Genomic DNA, 15802 nt, shown 5'->3' on the forward strand with positions numbered 1-15802 from the left:
GAGTGTTTTAATGGAATAAAAAGACAACTAAAGAATACATTACACACGCAACTATTGAAATCAGTGTGTGCGTGCATGTGAGCGTACGTGTGTGTGTGTGTGTGTGTGTGTGTGTGTGTGTGTGTGTGTGTGAGAGCCCATGAAGTGTCATATTGAGCAGATAAAAAGGCTCCACAATACACTGATGACTCAAAAGGCCTTTCAACCACACACACACACACACACACACACTTGCTGGCTAAAGTAATTGCTCCTTTGAAGTCATGGCAATCTTTCATGTCATCAGGAAACAGGAAATGTAACACGGGGGCTGCAGCACTACTTCCTGTACGCACAAAGACGCCACAGGTGTTTTTTTTTGTTTTGTTTCGTTTTTTAATTGTTTTATTTTGAAACATGGACTACACTCACAGGGAACATACAGTAACAGGAACCCTATTTGTGAGGTTAAAGGTCATACCCCTCTGCTTGTTTAACGCCTGGACAAGATGCCTACTGATTTTATTCATCCTTTTCGTCGGGGTTTAGCTGAAGGCATGATGCATATTCAATTCAGTGATTTGACTTGGATGCCCCAAGTTGGTGACATGAAACACATACATGGACGTGTTTTCTTCTTCTTACCCAGCTAAGTGTGTGTGTGTGTGTGTGTGTGTGTGTGTGTGTGTGTGTGTGTGTGCGCACGCGCGTGCGTGAGAGGTGAGTAGTGGTGTATTTCTTGTAGTGTAGTGTAAGTACAGAGCGGTCTGATAATGAGGGGTTGGGCAAGCGCCTCCCTGAGCGTGCGCGAAGGCGGAAGGCGCTGGAAGCCACTTCAAGGGCACTTCAAGGGCAGCTAATTACTCCGAGGAAATACGGACGCACAAATGGGCCTCTTTTTTTTTTTTTTGTGGCTCTTAACGTCGCAGCAACGAAGCAACCTCAGCACGTCAAACACAACAAAGCTATAAGCACACATGTGCCACCCCCCCAACCCCCCCACACACGCTAAACTTAGCTCAGCAACACACTTGTAGTACTTAGCATGTGTTGTAGTATTTATGTGTGTGTATTGTACTCACTTGTAGTACTTAGCATGTCTTGTAGTATTTATGTGTGCTTTGTACTCACTTGTAGTACTTAGCATGTGTTGTAGTATTTGTGTGTGCGTTGTACTCACTTAGTACTAATGCATGTGTTGTAGTATTTGTGTGTGCGTTGTACTCACTTGTAGTACTAATGCATGTGTTGTAGTATTTGTGTGTGCGTTGTACTCACTTGTAGTACTAATGCATGTGTTGTAGTATTTGTGTGTGTTGTACTCACTTGTAGTACTAATGCATGTGTTGTAGTATTTCTGTGTGCGTTGTGCTCACTTGTAGTACTAATGCATGTGTTGTAGTATTTCTGTGTGCGTTGTACTCACTTGTAGTACTTAGGCATGTGTTGTGGTATTTCTGTGTGTGTTGTACTTGCTTGTAGTATTTCTCTGGATTTTTGGAGTATTTATACGTGTTTTGTACTTGCTTGTAGTATTTATGTGTGTGTTGTACTGGCTTGTAGTATTTATGTGTGCGTGTTATAGTATTTGAGTGTGTTGTACTGGCTTGTAGTATTTCTGTGTGCGTGTTATAGTATTTGAGTGTGTTGTACTGGCCTGTAGTATTTCTGTGTGCGTGTTATAGTATTTGAGTGTGTTGTACTGGCTTGTAGTATTTCTGTGTGCGTGTTATAGTATTTGAGTGTGTTGTACTGGCTTGTAGTAGTTATGTGTGTGTTTTATTTCCTTGTAGTATTTTATGTGTGTTTGTTATTGTATTTGAGTGTGTTGTACTTGCCTGTAGTATTTGTATGTGTGCCTTGAAGTATTTGAGTGTGTTGTACTTGCTTGTAGTAGTTCTGTGTGCGTGTTATAGTATTTGAGTGGGTTGTACTTGCTTGTAGTATTTCCATTTGGGTGTGTTGTACTTAGTAGATAATAAAAGTCATGAAATAATAAAAATGTAATGAACATCTAAAAATAGAATGAATAATAAACAGAATTGACCAAATGATACAATATTCTTCTCTACATTTAATAGAGTAAAATATGAAAACAACATTCAATTGGATTAATAGTCATGTTTTTTTAAAGAGATGTTTGCAAGGTACTCAGCCATTCTTGTTGCTATTTGATTTTAGTTTGGAGGAATTTATTTGGGCTTTTTAGCGTTTTAGTCAGCCAGCACTGGCGCCAAGCAGGGCAGTGACCCACCAGAACCAGCGGTCGTTGTGTGCGTTACTGCCACTTGCAGGCCCGGAGTGGAACTGCATCACTTTCCACCCCATGATTGCATTGTTGTGTTGTTGTTTTTTCACGCAGCTTCTTCTTCTTTTTCTTCGTCTTCTTGTCTTGTGTCTGCAGTCCAACAAAGTGTCAGTGGTGCAGCCGTCCCACGGGATGCACCCGCTCACGTCGCTGCTGCCCTACAGCAACGAGCACTTCAGCCCCAGCCCGCCGCACCTGCCCACCGACATGAGCCAGAAGACAGGTGAGAAGACAAGCCAGCATCTTGTCACCATGACAACAACACATCACATGTATCTTGATGTATGATGACATGAAGCAGGCGCGTGGGAGACGTAAAACAAACGCACCCCGGGCAGTCTGGAAAGACACTTTCAGTGAAAAGACTCAAGTATTACTGCTGACTCAGCTGTTAATGACACATACGCACATGCTAACACCTGGATGGTGATGATGATGATGCCTTTTTCACCTGTCACCTGATGTGTATGTTTTACTAAAGTACGTCGTGAAACAAACACACCTTGTTGCATCACTTGGCCTCACCGCGGCCTTTTATTCTCCATTTTGGACATGACATCAGATCATGACATCAGGTTACGTCAGATGATCTGACCTTTTAGCTTAGAACACAAACAAATACAAGAAAAGCATCAAAATGAAGACCAAAAAAAAACATTTCAGTTTTTTGTCTTCAGTTTGAGGTTTTTCCATTTGTTTAAATGATAATAATAACAATAATGTGTTAGCTACAAATACAAATTTGACAATATTATGTTCTACTTTTTATTTGTTTATTACATGTCTATTGTATTCATGTCACGGTTTGTTTGTTTTTTTGTATGAGGCAGCAGGGGTGTCCAAACCTTTTTCTCAGCGAGGGCCATGTAGTGAAAAATGAAAGGATGCAACTTTGCCACTTTGGTATCTTGTAAAGATAAATATTTTTTAAGTGCATCTCAGGTTTGTGATAGACGTGAAAAAGCATATTACTAGTATCAACTTCTCTTTTTTCCCATTTTTTTCTGTTGTTTTTTTTCTCCAAATATTTAAACTTTTTTAAAAATGACCACTTTATTTTGTTTTCTTTTTTTCTCAGTATTACAACTTAAAAAAATATATATAATATAATATTTTAATATTGATTTCATATTTATTAATATTTAATATTTCAACTCTATGTTACTAAAATGACTGATGAATGATTTTTTCCCGTAAGTTTATCCTCATAAAAATGCCTTTTCTTTCTTGCCAGATTAGGACTTGTTTCTGTTAATATTTTGACTTTATTCTCGTAAAATAACAGCTGTTTTTTTTGCCAACTATGTTGACTTTGTTCTTGTAACATTACAACTTTTTCCCGCAACCAAATTTCCCAAAAAAGCCAACTTTATTTGTTGTTTTGTTTGCTTTTCCATACATTAAAAAAAATGATGTCATTTTTAATATTTCAACATTCATCCATCCATTTTCTATGCCACTTCTCCTCATGAGGTTCGCGGGGGCATGCTGGAGCCTATCACAGCTGACTTCGGGCGACAGGCGGGGTACACCCTGGACTGGTCGCCAGACAATCGCAGGGCAATATTTCAACATGATGCTATTAAAATGGTGTTATTTTTTCTCATAACATTACGTTATTCTCATAAAAGTACGTCATTTTTCTCATTAGATTACAACTTTTGTCTCTTGATATTTTGACTTTATTCTCCTAGGTGAATGAAAAGTGTTTCCTGGCACCAAAATGTGAATAAAGCATAGGAGGCCGAGTTACAGTTAAGTTAAGTTAATGCTGGTGGTGGTGAAAGATGGGCTGATGTCAGGAGGAAGGGCGTGGTCAGACAGGGAAGGCGAGACGGGGCGGCTGACTCAGTCCCATTCCTGGATTTATTGGGTCTCTCGGGGTTCTGAAAGGGGGCTGCCACACCCCCCGCCCCCCCCAGAGGCGCAGGCAAATGACAGTCATTTAGCAGCATTCCTGCGCTGCAAGGACAGGTTAGCGAGCGGGTCGGGCTAAGTGCCGGGTGCTGCCTGTTGACAAATGACTTCCTTTGAAGCTTGGATAGTTACTGTGTGAAGACAGAAGGCCAGACGCCGTGCGGATGACTCGGCGTGGACTTTTTTAAGATCACATGTGCTAGCTTGGCTAATGCTAACGTAAAGACGGTGGGAGTGTGTGACCCGACCTAAATGTCATGTTCCCACGCTGCTAATAGCGCTAATTGTCCCGATAACGTCTGTCTTTGTCCCGCAGGCGTCCACAGGCACCAGTCCCAGGACCTTTCAGGATACTACTCGCTCCCCGCAGGCGGCGTTGGCCAGATTGCTCCGTCCATGGGCTGGTGAGTCAACTTGAAATGGCTCCTAGTTGACCTTTCTTTCAGATCTTGGACTTGCGAGCCCCCACCCCCGCCTCCAAAATGCTCCATTGTTCTCCCCAATCATCATCATCATCATCATTAGGACTATTTTATTCATCCATACAGCACCCCACTACGCGGCCCCCGTGTTATATTATTTGCTAGGGATGCTCCAATGGATCGGCCACCAGTTAGTGTCCGTAAGAAACACGTGATCGGCATATCATTTTTAAATTGTTGAAAGTGTTGATTATTGATTGTAAATATTGTTCTGTATGTTGAGAATGCCTTGTCCGAAACTGAGTGTTATGCTGTCGCCTTGGCCAGGTCACCCTTCTAACAGAGATGTTTCATCTCAGTGAGGTTTACCTGGTTAAATGAAGGATAAATACAAATAAAATTAAAATAGTTTAGCCTTTACGTCGGGAATAAAAAGGTTTACATTGCAGTAATCCCTCACCACTTTGCACTTCCAATTTCACAGCTTCACTCTACCACGTTTTTTCCGAAATACATGCATGAATCATGCCTTTTCATGGTTGAATATGGCCGATTATTAGTTTTAAAAAATGCGTGTTCAAGCAAATTTGATGTATTTTTTGCCTAAATAAAAAATGCCCAAGCATAAACATGGCTACATGATGTACAGTACAATACAGTATTCACAAGACGCATGCAGATGTTGCGATGATATGTAGCATTCCACACTGGCCACTAGGTGTCAGTAATGTTCCATTGATGAGACATGTAAGGAAGTACAAAAAGAACAACAGCAAGGAACGCTGTCATTGCTAACCTGTGTGAGTCTATACTGTGCCTTATTTATGTCTTCAATGTCTTATTCTTTCTTATTATGAATCATCTTCATTTCTTTTGTTAGTCCTGTCCAGCCATTAGGCCAGATAGTATTGTTGATCTAAATGCCCTTACTTATGTGTTCAACAGATTTGCTCTGCCAGGGAAAAGTGTCAGATACTCTTCGCCTGTTATACAGAATGTATTTGACTTTATTTGATGTTTTGTTGTTATCCAAAGTTGGAGCGGACCGGAGCAGGAGGGGATAGAGAAGAACATAAAAGAACACAGAGTTTAGCATAGCTTAGTTTGGCTTGCGTCTTTTGCAATGCCACTTTTATGTTTTTGTTTTTGGCCTGCATTGTGGTTGTTGGATCCATCACAGCGTGACGCTGGCGATTCCAGCAAATGTCACGTATTTTTTACCCCCAAATCTTTAGCACGGGTGTCCCAAAACATGTCAGATTTGCAGGCATGTCGCCTTGTTAGGGCGAGAAGGTCTTTACTGGGGAATTATTAACCTTTAATCTCCTCAAATCCTCATCATCTTCTTGTTTTCCATTCAAGCCCAAGGATTGGTGAAATGTCAAACACGCTCCTTCCTTGTCTGTCACTGTTAGCTCATCTACTCCCTGACGTCTCAGATTAGCCGGGATTATCTGCTGACTGTAACATCGTCTTGTGGGCGATAGGGACAGAAAGTGTCGGAGAGATGGCCTGTGTGCTGTGAAAGCGATAGCAAGCTCTTTGTTCAAGCAAGCTCTTTTTCTTCTTCAAGGCAGTGTAGCTCCCCCTGCTGGTGCACGACAACATCTCTTATTGCTATTGAGGACGTGCACTTCCTACAAGCACAATGGTAATCATCGTCTTGTTCAAGGAGGACTTTTTGGATTAGTATTGATTGAGTATGGGGTGGATTGGTGGGATATGGGGTGTATTGATGACATGTGGGGTGTATTGATGACATGTGGGGTGTATTGATGACATAGGGTGCATTGATGGGATATGGGGTGTATTGATATATGGGGTGTATTGATATATGGGGTGTATTGATATATGGGGTGTATTGATGGGATATGGGGTGTATTGATATATGGGGTGTATTGATATATGGAGTGTATTGATGGGAAGTAATCATTTTAAATTGTTGACAGGGGGTTGTGTGATTGGCTGTAGATAGGTATTGGTTGTATTATGGGTATGGATGTTGAGTGTATTTTATTGCTTTTATTGATATTGATTGTATTCTGTACTTTTAACCTTGTCACGTGTTGGCTTGGTGGTGTTGTGACGGTGACCCCAGTATGCAAAGAGCAGGAACCAAGTGCAGGTAAAACAGCTGCTGTGCAGCGGCAGGAATCCAGGAGTGACAGGTTTGCAGTAGCGTGGAGCGCTAAACCATACACTGCAACCACAACAGAAGAAGCACGCACCTGAACTAAATAGAAGAACAACTCAATTAGCAACAGGTGCAAGTGATAAAGGAAAAGCAAAGCAGGCCGACACAGATATATACTACAAAATAAAGGCATAAAAAGGAACTAAGGCATAAAAGTCAACACAAACCAAACTGTCCCGCGGGCTAACTCATGGAGCATGACAAACCTTCCTGCCCAGGGCCTGCAGTACACATTGCAGTACACATTGTCCTTGTTAGATAAATAATAAACTAATATGGGGGTGTATTGATGATATATGGCTTGTACTGATGACATCTGGGGTGTATTGATGGGAATGGGGGTGTATCGATGGGATATGGGCGTGTATTGATGAGCTATTGAGGTGCATTGATGTGATATGAGGGCGTATTGATGCGATATGGGGTCTTATTGATGATATATGGGGTGTATTGATGCGATATGGGGTGTTATTGATGATATATGGGGTGTATTGATGCGATATGGGGTCTTATTGATGATATATGGGGTGTACTGATGACATTTGGGGTGTATTGATGGGATATAGGCGTGTATTGATGGGATATGGGTGTGTATTGATGAGCTATTGAGGTGCGTTGATGTGATATGAGGGCGTATTGATGCGATATGGGGTCTTATTGATGGTATATGGGGTGTATTGATGAGTGTGCAAGGGGGATGGGGGATGAAGGTGTGTGACGTCATGTGTCAACGGTTTCATTCAAGGTTTGAAGAAAGGATGGCGCTTCTACATATCAAAGCCGTCATCCCATACACACCCTCTACCTCCCACAGTGTGTGTGCGCCCCCAGGTCATCCCCCTCCTGAACACACACACACACACACACACACACACAGGGGATGAGCTGCTTCACAGCTTTGAATGAGATACTTTCACATATGTGGATTGTTTCCTGGATACCATATAAGTACTTAATGTCCAATATTAGAGGAATGTATATTCTCGCTAATGGGACAAATGCAAGAAAATAATCAAACTGAAACATTTTGGGTGGTGAAAAGGATTTCTTTAAATGTTAAAGGGGACCTATTATGCTTTTCCTGTTTTCTGCCCTATAAATGGTGTTACAATGTTGTGTTCTCGTGTTAAACGATGCCAACGCGTCAGATAACGAGGTTTGCGCATTTGGAAGTGAGACCTGAAAGCGGTTTTGGACGGCTCTGCTTCCTTTAATGTCAAAGTGCAACCCACATTTCCTTATATGGGCACACCCTGGCACACGCTGTAGGCCTGCCCTCCCCCCGCTCTGCTTCGCTCTGCTCTGTTCACCGTGATAGCACGTATGGCTCCCAGGAAATGTCTGCTGGGGTGTGCCTAAAGAGGCAAGCATCAGGCAGAAGTGGTTGGAGTTGCTGATTCCCGACCAGCAAGAGAAAAATATACTCGTCTGTTAACGGCACTTCACACGGGTTTTGTGAACATGGACCAATACGAAGCTGTCGCTGAAGTGCGACGGCTTTCCAACGTTACTTGGTCGTGTTGAAGAGTCAGAAGAGCAAGCTGTAAGTATTATCAGTGTCCTAGCTGTGTTCATTTTGCGTAAGTAATCAAAAGGGGTTCAGCAGCTGTCCGGACGTCCTCAGGAGCGCTTGGGAGTGTGACCAATCACAGCAGAGTGGGCTCGGCGGGAGGCGTACCGGGAGGAGGGCCGGGGGTGGAGTAAATGACACACGTTTGGGCGGGAGGCAGGAAACACTGCAGGAAGAGGTGCAGAGTCTGGAAGATCTAGAAAGCTTTCTGAGCGGGTTATCGTGTGTAGCTGCTCTATAGCAGTCCAGAACTCAATACAAAGGCCCGAAAATTAGTATACAGTCATAGGTCCCTTTTAATGTCTTTTGATAGTTTCCAAATGTTTTATTTCACACAATCTACCAGTGTTGCAATGTTCCTGCTGGCATCCAAAAAGGAACATAAATCAAGCTTCTAATACTAATAATAATCTGAAAGGCGTGTGCTGCTTTATCTTTCATCCAATCCAAAGAGCAGGAATTTCTCATGTTGCTAAAGGAATCTTATACTATATAAATATACAGTAAATATACTATATAAATATACAGGTACAGTAAATATACTATATAAATATACAGTAAATATACTATATAAATATGCACGGCTGGAAGTTTGGGGGACGCTTCAAAATAAGTCATCTTACAGCTGCTTGAATTTGTTTTTTGGATGACATAAAAAAAAATAAAAAAGTATAAAATGTTTTTTAAAGAAGCCTTTGTTGGGCTTGTTGTCGTGTCCCCTGTGCTGTGGTAGGCAGAACCAGGCGGTCTACCCTACACTGTCCTCCTGTGGCTTTCGGCAGTCCTTCCCTTCCAACCTTCCCACTGCCTCCTCCTACTCCAGGTACTGTAGGACCGGTGCCGCCCGGCCGGCCACTTGAGGGAATCCCGGGCTCGGTTGTCTGTCGGCTGCTTGTTTATCGCCCCCTGCTGGGCGGCTGCTACAAAAAAATGCAATGTGAGCTGCTTGTGTGGTGGATGAGCCCATTTCTGAGTCCATCAGAACCGATTTTTTGGGGGTTATTTGTGTTTTCTCTCTGGATTCTGTGCCACTTTCCAGGTCAATTCTGGTTGAAAAGTCATGCAGCTTTCTTTGTTGCAGCGCTTTTTCTTCTTCTGTTGCTTTGTTTTGGATTCAGGACAGAAACTTTCAGTCCCAAGAATCTAAAATACGACCAAATTGAGCTTCATTCTTTTTCTAATTCATGGATCAAATATTTCTATTATGCTCTCTGAAACAAACAATATTCATTTCATTTTTATGTCAAAAGAATTGCTTTAAATTTCAGTCATATTGTTATAATAATGTGTATTATAATTATTTCCATATCATTTTTTTAGGTACAATCATATGTATTATTGCTATTTATATACATTTGCATGTCTAAATAATTGTTTTAATTTAAGAATATAATTATAAGAATATTAATATAAATTATAATTACAAAAACAATTTTTAAAGTGTTTTAATTAAATAATATTATTGTTATTAATGTATTATTTCTATTTATATATGTTTGTCTGTCAAAATAGTTGCTTTTCATGTGTATTCTGTAGCTTTGTTTTTTTTATTTATTTTTTGTAGCTTTGTTTTTAAAATAAATGTTTAAGAATAGTATTTGTTATTGTTAATCATGTATTATTATTATTATTTAGGGACATTCTTTGTTGAGTACTTAGCTGCATCATTTTTAAAAAGCAGGTTACAGTATGAAAAACATGATATTTTGCATACATGATGAACCAGTAACATTTTTAAACATCCATTTAGCCACAATTTTACTATTCTGTGTGTTATTTTTTGTGGCTTTTTGACCCTGTGCAAGTAAAGAGAAGAAATAAGTACACAAATGGCAAATGTAATTATAAAATAATAGCAAAATAAATGTTTTAGGCCAAAATTTTTTATGTGCTTCATATGAAATGTTTGACTGGTTGATTATTATTACTAAGCAGCACCCTGGCGTACAGCTCCCTCTAGTGGTGACTGCAGGATGACGGCTCCACGTTACCCCAGTGTAGGGTACCTAAAGGGGGCGGGGTGAGACACAGTGCAGTGTGCTGATTGGTGGACAGGAAGAAAGATGTTGCTGCTGTGATGTGACGCTGTGTTGCTCGCTTTAGCTCCGCTTTCACGTCGGCTCTCCTCCTCCTCCTCCTCCTCCTCCTTCTTCTTCTTCTTCTTCTTCCTCATTTGTCCTTTCTGTGCTCAGGTTCTCTCATTCCCTCATGCTGGGCCCGTCAGGCATGCACCCCACGGGGATCCCCCACCCCGCCATAGTGCCCCCCTCAGGCAAGCAGGAGCACGATCAGTACGACAGAAGCATGTACGCGTAAGTACTTGTTAGCTACTCTAAGCTACGTGGATATACTTCATTCCCGCTTCCGAAGCTTGATCAAACGCAAATCCAATAAAAGGCCTAATAAAATGATCAAAAGCAAAATGAAGTGGAATGTTTTTAGTTTTTTTTAATAAATCTTCTCACGTCACTCAAAATAAATTGAAAGCTGAATTAACTGATGAACTTCATTTGGAATTTTGCCCATCATCCACAATTCTTGTGTCTTTCTCTTTCCTGTACGGATAAAAATGACTTTCTCTACACGTTCTAGAGACCGGTTTGAGTAGCGTCTGCAAAATCCAACTAGCTAGCAAACAAGCAGCTGTGAAACGTGGCTTATGTTTACACTTTACACCCGTAGAGGGCGCCCCGGAGCAAACGTAGACACAGCTGTTCCTCACTGGAGCTTGAAATAACACGTCTTGGTCGTCATCTTCATCAGGAAGCCTCAGGTGGAGGCCAAGCGGGAGAAGGAGCCCAAGAAGCCGGTCATCAAGAAGCCTCTCAACGCCTTCATGCTCTACATGAAGGAGATGAGGGCAAAGGTCATTGCCGAGTGCACGCTCAAGGAGAGCGCCGCCATCAACCAGATACTTGGACGCAGGGTGAGAATGTTTCATACTGCTGGTGTCATGCATGAGAAGCATGAGAGGTGGTTTCCAAACAAACTTCGATATAATCACCATCATCATTTATTTCACTCATCACCCCGTGGAGACGTCAACAGCAACAAATACAGGGTCAGGCAAAATGATCTGACACATTTGCAGGTTAAATAAAAGGCAAATAAAGCCAAGAAACAAGAAAGTGTTTTTATTTTGGAAAAGTACATGTAATGCCATTCTGTTTCATTATGTTTTCAAAATGAAGTCAGTCAAATGGGATCCATTGTTGTCCACGCACTCAAGGCAGATGCAGCAGCTGTGAAGATGGTAACCATCACAAGATGGTGTTTGGGGCTGCTACGGGATCATGTCTACCAAGGTTGGGGTGCAAACGCAACGCTCGTTGTGTTGCAGTTACAGATTCGTTTGTTTTGATAAACGTTTCCACAATGAAAGCGCGATGCTCACCAGTCCAACTCATGGCAGCACCTGAAAAAGAAACGAAAAACAACGGCATTAGAAAGAAACAAAGCAAAATGGTATTGTATGAAAAACATAGAATGCGAAAATAAAAACACTTTTTTGTTTCTTGACTTTATTTGCCTTTTATTTCACCTGCAAACGTGTCAGATCATTTTGCCTGACCCTGTACTATCTGCTGTATATGATAGAGTATGCTATGATGTGCTAACATCAAATAACAAATACGATGCTGGAGCAGTAGGTTTGCATGTCATGGCAATATTAGCAATAAAAAACACGATCATTCAATTAGAATTCTTTTTTTCATCTTTTTGCAACTTCCTGTTTGATGTGCTGATAAGAATGTGTATCTTACTGTACTTCCTGAAGGATATTTGTTCCTTCTTCCTCCTTCTCCTTCCTTCTTTTTCTCACTTCCTTCTTCTCCTTCCCTTTCTCCTTGCTTTCGTCTTTTTCTTCTTCTACATTCTTCTTCCTTCTCCTCCTCCCTCTTCTTTTTCTTCTTATTATTGTCCCTTCTTCTTCCTTCCTTTTTCTTCTTTCTTCTTCTCCTTCATTCTTCTTCTTTTCTGCTCTCCTCCTTACTTCCTTCTTCTTCTTGTCCCGACTGTTCCTTTTTCTTCTCTCTTTTTCGTGTGCCTTCTTCCTTCCTTATTCTCCTTCCTTTTTTGTCTTTTTCTTCTTCTTCTTTTTCTTGTTTCTTCTTTTTCTTGTCTTCTTCCTTCCTTCTCTCTTTCTTCTTCTCCTTACTTTCTTCTTCTTTTTGTTCCTTCTTCCTTACGGTTCCTTTTTCTTCTTTCTTTTTCTTGTCCCTTCTTCCTTCCTTATACTGTACTTCTTCCTTTTTTGTTTTGTTGTTCTTTTTCTTCTTCTTCTTCTTCTTCCTTCTTTTTCTTGTCTTCTTCCTTCCTTCTCTCTTTCTTCTTCTCCTTACTTTCTTCTTCTTCTTGTTTCTTCTTCCTTCCTTATTCTTTTTCTTCTTCTTGTTCTTGTCCTTTCTTCTTCCTTTCTTCTTCTTCTCCCTTTCCTATTCTTTCTTCGTGTCCTGCCTTCTTTTCATCCCTCCTTCTCCATTCCTTCTTCCTCTTGTTTCGTCTTTGTCCTTCCTTCTCGTCCATCTTCTTTTGCGTATGTATGTCATCTGTACGTATTCTTCCAAGGATGTTCCCCTCACGTTCTGTGGAAGGTTCCCATGTAAAAAAGCAGCTGAGTGAAGGATAAAGGGTGAAGTAACGGTAGTTTCTTTGCTGCACGTACAGCATCCAGTCATCAATGACTTTAAGTCCGTCAGAGCTGATCAGAGATGATCAGAGATGATCAGATTGTGATTTATTTGACTCAAATCAGCTCATCATGGTGACTTCTGTGTGTTTGTTGTGTGTGTTTGTTGTGTGTGTTTGTTGTGTGTGTAGTGGCACGCGTTGACCCGGGAGGAGCAGGCCAAGTACTACGAGTTGGCCCGTAAGGAGAGACAGCTCCACATGCAGCTCTACCCCACCTGGTCCGCCCGAGACAACTACGTAAGACTTCCTCCTCACTCACACTCACACACACACACACACACACACGCACACGCACACGCACACGCACACGCACACACACACCAGTGGGCACATGTTTTGTGTTGTGGTGGCGTCCTGCTGTGTTAAGTGTGCTGTTGACCCTCTTGCAGGAGGCGGGCCTTAGCGGGGTCCAGAGTAAAGCTGATTGGGTAGGGACTCGTCTTGTGGTGGATGTATGTCTCGGGGGGAGGAGGGGTGTAGCAATCCTAAAGGAGGGATTGTGGGTGGCTCGCATGTTGCCATGGTTACCAGCACCATTAAGACAGTCAAGAGTGGCACTTTAACACCTTTGTGACATCATCACTTGCACCCCCACCATCCGATGCTACGTTTACCAGACTTCACATACTACATTACATACTACATCTAGCTATACATGACTACTACATGATGTACTACATCACATACTACATCACATACTACATCACATACTACATCTAGCTATACATGACTACTACATCACGTACTTCATCACATACTACATCACATACTACATTACATACTACATCACATACTACATCACATACTACATCACATACTACATCTAGCTATACATGATGTACTACATCACATACTACATCTAGCTATACATAACTACTACATCACGTACTTCATCACATACTACATCACATACTACATCTAGCTATACATAACTACTACATCACGTACTTCATCACATACTACATCACATACTACATCTAGCTATACATGACTACTACATGATGTACTACATCACATACTACATCACATACTACATCACATACTACATCTAGCTATACATGACTACTACATGATGTACTACATCACATACTACATCACATACTACATCTAGCTATACATGACTACTACATGACATACTACATTTGGCTATACTTGACTACTACGTGACATACTACATTTGGCTATACTTGACATACTACATGACATGCTACAATTAGCTATACATGACTACTACATGACATACTACATTTGGCTATACTTTACTACATGACATACTAGCTATACGTGACTTACTACATTTAGCTATACATGACATACTACATTTAGCTTTGCATGACATACTACATTTAGCTATACATGACCTACTACATGACCTACTACATTTAGCTATACATGACATACTACATGACCTACTACATTTAGCTATACATGACATACTACATTTACCTTTACATGACCTACTACATTTAGCTATACATGACCTACTACATTTAGCGATACGTGACCTACTACATTTAGCTATACATGACATACTACATTTAGCTATACATGACATACTACATGACATACTACGTTTAGCTATACATTACATACTACATGACATACTACATTTAGCTATACATGACATACTACATTTAGCGATATGTGACCTACTACATTTAGCTATACATGACATACTACATTTAGCTATACATGACATACTACATGACATACTACATTTAGCTATACATGACCTACTACATGACATACTACATTTAGCTATAAATGCCAGTACATTTGCATGGAATTGTACTTGAGAAGAGTAAAATATGAGAAAGATGTATTTAAGTGTGTTTTTGCAAGGAGGAGGTGAGGTGCAGGTGTTCCTAATCAAATGTCCATTGGTGGTGGTGATGATGATGATGATGACGATGATGGAAAGTGAAAGTGAAAAGCTGTGTTGTTGGATTTCAGGGGAAGAAGAAGCGAAGGAAACGGGACAAGCAGCAGGACGCCAACTCAGGTACACGCTAGCTAGCCAGCTAGCTAGCTAGAGAGACACCTAGCTGGCTAGCAACACCTGCTGCTCACGTGAAAGATGATGCATTTTTGGTTGCAAGCATTTTTGATTTGGGTTCCAACGCAACTCGTTTGACGACGGAGGCAAGGAAAAACTAACAAAGGCTGTGTCTAACACGAATGTTCCTGTGTCAACAAGACTACTAACATTTTCCCTCCATGACAGCCATGCTCACGCTCTTCTTCTCCGTCTCCTCTTCCTCCTTCCTTTTTCTTCCTTCTTATCCTCCCTCCCTCCTTACATTTCTTCTTCCCTTTTTCCTCTTCCTCGTCTTTTCTTCATTTTCCTTCTTTTCTTCTTCCTTCTCCTTCGGGCTTCTATTGTCTCTTGTCTTCTCTCTGCTCTCCTCTTCTTCTTCCTGTCGTGTTTTGCATGCGTGCTGCTGCTCAGAGCCTGCTTCTCCTAAGAAATGTCGAGCTCGCTTTGGCCTCCACCAACAAACAGACTGGTGTGGTCCTTGCAGGTGTGTACTCGGCACCCCCCCACCCCCCACACCCCACCAACCTCCGCTAAAGACGGCGACAACATCTCGAATGAACTCTCGAAGGCAAAGTCTACATTTTCACTAACCTAAAGAAGCTGCCAGCATACTTTGGGTCGTTCATCCATGAGCTAAATCAACTTTTAGTGGATTTGGATGAAGAGTCGACAAACACGACAC

At 41.3% G+C, this 15802-nt stretch overlaps 1 protein-coding gene across 13 annotated transcripts in view; it reads left to right on the forward strand.

The window, feature by feature from the left end:
- tcf7 (transcription factor 7) overlaps positions 1 to 15802 on the forward strand; it is a 63701-nt gene that overhangs the window by 45156 nt on the left and 2743 nt on the right. For 2 of the 13 annotated variants that reach the window (XM_054754646.1, XM_054754653.1), the window contains exons 4-12: positions 2384 to 2510; positions 4521 to 4608; positions 9124 to 9213; positions 10583 to 10702; positions 11154 to 11316; positions 13212 to 13319; positions 13472 to 13510; positions 15036 to 15084; positions 15532 to 15604. In XM_054754646.1, coding sequence (XP_054610621.1) covers positions 2384 to 2510; positions 4521 to 4608; positions 9124 to 9213; positions 10583 to 10702; positions 11154 to 11316; positions 13212 to 13319; positions 13472 to 13510; positions 15036 to 15084; positions 15532 to 15604 — 857 coding nt within the window. The remainder of the gene's footprint in view (positions 1 to 2383; positions 2511 to 4520; positions 4609 to 9123; positions 9214 to 10582; positions 10703 to 11153; positions 11317 to 13211; positions 13320 to 13471; positions 13511 to 15035; positions 15085 to 15531; positions 15605 to 15802) is intronic. The other 11 variants (XM_054754648.1, XM_054754655.1, XM_054754654.1 and 8 more) reach the window with 8 other exon arrangements.

The sequence above is a fragment of the Dunckerocampus dactyliophorus genome, chromosome 16, assembly GCF_027744805.1.
Source record: "Dunckerocampus dactyliophorus isolate RoL2022-P2 chromosome 16, RoL_Ddac_1.1, whole genome shotgun sequence".
Classification (NCBI taxonomy): domain Eukaryota; kingdom Metazoa; phylum Chordata; class Actinopteri; order Syngnathiformes; family Syngnathidae; genus Dunckerocampus; species Dunckerocampus dactyliophorus.